The sequence below is a fragment of the Capsicum annuum genome, chromosome 8, assembly GCF_002878395.1.
Source record: "Capsicum annuum cultivar UCD-10X-F1 chromosome 8, UCD10Xv1.1, whole genome shotgun sequence".
NCBI lineage: Eukaryota > Viridiplantae > Streptophyta > Magnoliopsida > Solanales > Solanaceae > Capsicum > Capsicum annuum.
The window spans coordinates 154,006,418-154,012,577 of record NC_061118.1 but is presented as its reverse complement, the minus strand read 5'-3'; the positions used below and the strand labels follow the sequence as shown (position 1 = coordinate 154,012,577).

The window sequence follows — 6,160 nt, the reverse complement described above, 5'->3', positions numbered from 1 at the left end:
ATCATCAATTTCCCAGTTACTAATTCATTCAACGTAAACCGTTTTGGTTAAAAAAAACCTCTTTAATTTATAACGACATTGTTTGTCCAAATATTTTTTATTGATATAATGAAATATTGTTATAGAGAAAATATAATATAAAATAATATGAAAAAATCAGGTTCAAAAAATTTTAGACCGTTATAATAAAATGTGGTTATAGAAAGATATAATTGTATCAAGTTTTTATATATTATCGCAAAGAAGTATTAGGTGCGATGATATTACACATCACGTTAAATTCATATATTCGTACTTGATAAGCTTTACCTTCAAGATTGAATAATGTTGACTTAATTACTACCTTCTTGAATAGATTTATCACGTTCAACTTAGACCTTATTACATTCAAATTCAAATAGGAAAATCAAATAAAAAATAAAGTATAAATAACATACATACCAATCCTTTTGAAAGTAATTATACTCTCTTCCATTTTTTTAATTATTTTGCTCTCTCTTCCTATTAATATACATAACATAGTCGACATATACATACATTCTGTGTATATATGTTGAGATTTTTGTAATATGTTTAGGGAGTTGGATTTTTTGTAATATTAAAAATATAAGTTGTGTATTTATGTAATTTTTAGTTAAATAAATGGTGTTTGACCAGTTACATGAGTCGTTATGTTTTGTAAGTTGGAGAGAAATGAGAAAATACTCAAACACCCCAATAACCTGCCTGGACATTTTAACAATAATAATCAAAATTGTTCAAAAACAATACAAAATCCGCCCCCTGATTTCCCTCTTCTCTGACTTCTCCTTTCTCATTTTATTTTTTGGTTAAAAAAAGCTGCCTTGATTCCTTGTGTGTGTGTATATATATATATACATCACCTTTCTTCTTGAATATCTCATAATACTCAATACTCTTAATTAATGTCCTTCCAAAAGTTCCTTCTCTTCAAGGTTGATTCATCTCAAACAATTTCATTCTTTTTTTAAAAACTTTAGAAGCTTGCTTTATAAGTTAAAAAATCCAATCTTTGTCAGAAAAAAAAACGCATACATTTTCCTATTCTCTATTCTCTAAGGTAGGTTCAATTTTCTTCTTGAATTAACAAAAAAATCTACCTTCCTATATAGGACTTACTTAAGCATAAAATGAACTGTTGCATTTTTGTTACATAGGTCGATATTACTGCTTAGTACCATCTGATTAAGTCCATATCCATACTGAAAATCGCGGTAAGATCAAATGGAGATCGAAAACACAAGCGAGTCAGGTAGTGTGAGGGGGTCGAGGGTAGGATTCAGTGGTCCATTAGTAAGTGGCAAGAGAAGTGCAAGGTTCAATGATGATGAATCGTACGTAGAGATCACTCTTGACGTGCGCGATGATTCTGTTATGGTTCAAAACATTAAGGGTGCTGATCAAGATGCAGCATTGTTAGCTAGCAGGCTCGAAAAGAGGCCTAATAACACGCTTGGCTCGCAGCTTTCTTTTCATCTGAGGCAAGTTTCCAAGGAATTGAAGAGGATGACTTCTTCGAACAAGTTTCATAAAATCGATAGGAGCAAGTCTGGTGCTGCATGTGCTCTGCGTGGACTTCAGTTCATGAACAAGAATGTGGGAACTGAAGGATGGTCTGAGGTTGAATCGCGATTCGATGTACTTGCTGTTAATGGGATGCTAACAAGATCATTGTTTGGACAATGCATAGGTTCGTTCATTACTATGAAAATTTTCTGTTTGGGTTAATCATGTTGCTGGTTTAGTCCATGTGCTTGATATATCTTAATGACTATAATATTTTTAGAAATAAGGAATGCACCCCTGCTCATTTGCCCAAGGAAAATGGCATATGAATCCTATGATCGACTCTTTTCACCTAACCTTTTGTATTTATCAAAAAAAGTATTTGATAGTTTATACAATCGAGTTTCTAAAAATGCTGTGACTACATATAGTAAGAACATTTTGTACTTGCAATCAGGTATGAAGGAATCAAGTGAGTTTGCTGAGGAATTATTTGATGCTCTAGCTAGGAAGAGATGCATCACATCTCCAGCAGTGACCAAGGACGAGCTGCGTGAATTCTGGGAACAAATAACAGATACTGGCTTTGATGCCCGGCTGCAAACTTTCTTCGACATGTAAGATTTTATATAACTCTTTACAGGTAGAATTTCATAAACATGATATAACATAAGAGCTGATTTCTCCTCTAGCTACTGAACTAATAGTTATTATCTCAGAAACTGTTTGTTGCATCACATCTGAGTAATTAACCCTATAGCGTGACAAATGCTAATGGTGTCTTGAACTGTAACACCAGTCTATTACATGCCACATATCGCTGCTACTTTGAACATTGTTGATTGAGTCAAGACTTTTGTCATCAGATTGTCACTCAAATTCAGCTAACTTAGACTAGATAGTAGGAGTATGATTTATGAAACTTGTTTTAAGTTCTGACATTGATTAAGTGATACAAGATACTGTTGATAACTAACACTGATATAGTAAAAAATAGGGTGGACAAAAATGCGGATGGGAGAATTACTCAAGAAGAGGTGAAAGAGGTGAGATCTAAAGCTGATTGTTGAATTAATTCATGCAATTATGCAAACTTGATCAACTCTAAACTCATACTCCGATCAAATGTTTAAGATTATCAGTCTTAGTGCTTCTGCAAATAAGCTGTCAAAAATCCAAGACAATTCAGATGAATATGCAGCTCTCATCATGGAAGAATTAGATCCAGGCAATGCTGGATACATTGAGGTTCGTTAAGAACTCTCCGAAACATATTTGAGACAAGAGTTTTAAGTTATATACACTGACAGTATAAAACAGTTCACAAAAAATAAATTCATAAACAAAGACATCAGTTAATAATGGGTTGTATATGATGCAGCTCTACAACATGGAGACATTGCTTCTTCAGGCTCCAAATCACTCGACGAATCTTTCGACAAACAGCAGAGTTCTGAGTCAGATGCTCAGTCAGAAGCTTAAGCCAACCAAAGAGAGTAATCCCCTTAGAAGATGCAAAAGAAGATTGGATTATTTCATTGAGGACAATTGGAAGAGGATTTGGGTGATGGCCTTGTGGTTATCAATCTGTGCCGGACTCTTTGCATGGAAATTTATTCAATATAAGCGACGCACTGTCTTTGATGTTATGGGATATTGTGTCTCTGTAGCAAAAGGAGGTGCTGAAACAACAAAATTCAACATGGCTCTAGTTCTTTTGCCGGTATGTAGAAACACCATAACTTGGCTAAGAAGTAGGACCAAGCTAGGGAAAATAATTCCCTTTGATGATAACATCAATTTCCACAAGGTATATAGCCAGGAGAAAGACTTCATCATAAATGGAAACAAAAAATCTGTAAACTCAAATGACTGATTTTTGGGCTCTTTGTTGCAAATTTCTTTAGGTAATTGCATTTGGAATAGCAGTTGGTGTAGGCCTACATGCAATTTCACACTTGACATGTGATTTTCCTCGACTGCTACATGCCACGGATGAGGAATACGAGCCAATGAAGCCATTTTTTGGCGATGAAAGGCCAAACAACTACTGGTGGTTTGTAAAAGGTACAGAAGGATGGACCGGTGTTGTGATGGTGGTCCTTATGATCGTAGCCTACGTGCTAGCCCAACCATGGTTTCGTAGGAACCGACTCAATCTTCCATCAACAATCAAGAAACTCACTGGATTCAATGCCTTTTGGTACTCTCATCACTTATTTGTCATAGTCTATGTCCTCTTCATCATTCATGGATACTTCCTCTACCTATCCAAGAAATGGTACAAGAAAACAGTAAGTTCCTAACAAAGTAAATTATACCTGATATTGATCATGCCCTGCCTTGCCATAAAATGGATCTAATATCTTTCTTTTTTTCCTGAAACATTGAGCAGACGTGGATGTATATCGCTGTGCCTATGATACTATATGCTTGTGAACGTCTGCTTCGTGCATTTAGGTCCGGGTACAAGGCAGTGAGGATTTTGAAGGTACATTCAGAGCTTAGACTATTGCAAAGCATTAAGATTTTTAGTTTGATTACATGCTAATAGAATCTTTATCTGAAATTCGAGTTTTCAGGTAGCTGTATACCCTGGAAATGTAATGGCAGTGCACATGTCTAAGCCTCAGGGCTTTAAGTATACAAGTGGGCAGTACATTTTTGTCAACTGTTCTGATGTTTCTTCATTTCAATGGTAAGCTGAGTGAAGGATGAAAGGAAAAATACAACTAAGCTCTTGACCAAATAAACTGTATACAATTATTATTACTAAAAAATCATACATTGTAATGCAGGCATCCTTTTACCATCTCTTCAGCTCCAGGAGATGATTACCTAAGTATGCACATTCGAACATTAGGCGATTGGACATCTCAGCTTAAATCTCTCTTCTCTAAGGTATTGAATTAATAAAATCAGTAATAACACTGCAAAGACTTCATTTTTAAGAAAGTTGCACTCTTTGGAAGACTAATGTACTTGTCATATTCTAGGTCTGTGAGCCTCCTACTGGTGACCAAAGTGGCCTTCTAAGAGCAGACATAGCGAAGGCCGACTATAAGCCTAGGTAAGGGGATGAATGTCAAAAATTTCCTAGTTTTGAGTGTTTTTTTTCCTGAATTCTTTACACATTTCGATTCATATCAATGTATAACAGATTGCCAAAGCTCTTGATTGATGGTCCTTACGGAGCACCAGCACAAGATTACAAGAAATACGATGTAGTCCTCTTAGTAGGCCTTGGCATTGGGGCAACCCCTTTGATAAGCATAGTAAAAGATGTGCTCAATAACATCAAGCAACAAAAGGACATTGAAAACGGCCTAATCGAGAGTGATACTAAGGGTACTAAGAGAAGTCCTTTTGCAACTAAACGAGCCTACTTCTATTGGGTAACACGCGAGCAAGGCTCGTTTGAGTGGTTTAAGAGTGTGATGGATGAGGTCTCGGAGAATGATCAAGAAGGACTAATTGAGCTTCACAACTACTGCACCAGCGTATATGAAGAAGGCGATGCCCGGTCTGCACTTATCACAATGCTTCAATCGATCCAGCAAGCTAAAAGTGGCGTCGACATTGTCTCCGGGACAAGGGTCAAGACTCATTTTGCTAGACCAAATTGGCGCCAAGTTTTCAAACACGTTACAATTAATCATCCTGATCAAAGAATTGGTTAGTTATAATCTAGCATCTTTAATTATTATTATTCATTCTGAGAAATGGCATTCTGGGGTCTGTCGAAAACAGTCTCTCTAAACCACAAGGTAGGAGTAAGGTCTGCGTACGCTCTACCCTCCCCCACACCTCATTTCTGGAATCACGCTGAGTATGTTATTGTCGTTGTCAGATTAATAATGTTTTGCTCCCTTTTAACATTCTTATTGAATTTATATGACAGGTGTGTTTTATTGTGGTCCACAAGGTCTGGTTGGAGAGCTAAGACATCTATCTCAAGATTTCTCACACAAGACAGGAACAAAGTTTGAATTTCATAAAGAAAATTTCTAATTAGGTTCAAAGTTAATAGATATTTATTTTATTTATTATATTATGTAATACTCAATTTTTATTTATTTCTCTTTATTGGTGTATCTTTTAAACTTTTAAGATGCATGCTGAGCTTGACTCCAATTAATATGGAATGATGTAAGAAAGCAAAATTGAGTGTCAGCTATATAAAGCTCTAACCTGTAAAGTTTGTTTGCTGAGAACACAAATCTATCTGTAATTTGCTTTAATAGCTTCCACTAAAAAATTAGGCTAACATATATACCTTATCTTTGAGGTTTCCTCTCTTTCATTTGGATCCTAATATGCACACAATTTTTTTATTTTTTATTTTTTATTTTTTTAAAAAAAAAAACAGGTGTCTACTTGGCCACCATTACATGGATTTCCTTCATATTATGTTGGAAAAAGCAAAAGAAAAAAAAAAAAAAGGGTTAAGAATTGGAAAGGGACAACATATTGAAAACGAAAAGGAAATATTGAGTCCAAAAAGTGAGGTTTGAATAAAATAATTTACTAGTATAATAAAGCGAGGGAACAACAACATCGCATACATTTATCTTAAAAATGACAAATTGGCTCCTTAGTGTATTCTTGAACAGTTTTTATCTTTTTAAGTTTT

At 35.1% G+C, this 6,160-nt stretch overlaps 1 protein-coding gene across 1 annotated transcript; it reads left to right on the top strand.

Moving 5' to 3' along the window:
* Positions 1-772: 772 nt before the first annotated feature.
* On the top strand, positions 773-5,807 carry LOC107839607 (respiratory burst oxidase homolog protein B). The gene is made up of 13 exons (XM_016683173.2): positions 773-1,081; positions 1,179-1,711; positions 1,985-2,144; positions 2,525-2,573; positions 2,662-2,775; positions 2,909-3,337; positions 3,435-3,821; positions 3,923-4,018; positions 4,110-4,225; positions 4,326-4,428; positions 4,524-4,597; positions 4,688-5,202; positions 5,429-5,807. The coding sequence occupies exons 2-13, from the start codon at positions 1,246-1,248 to the stop codon at positions 5,536-5,538; spliced, it is 2,619 nt and encodes an 872-aa protein (XP_016538659.2). The 5' UTR covers positions 773-1,081; positions 1,179-1,245; the 3' UTR covers positions 5,539-5,807.
* The last annotated feature ends 353 nt before the right edge of the window (positions 5,808-6,160 follow it).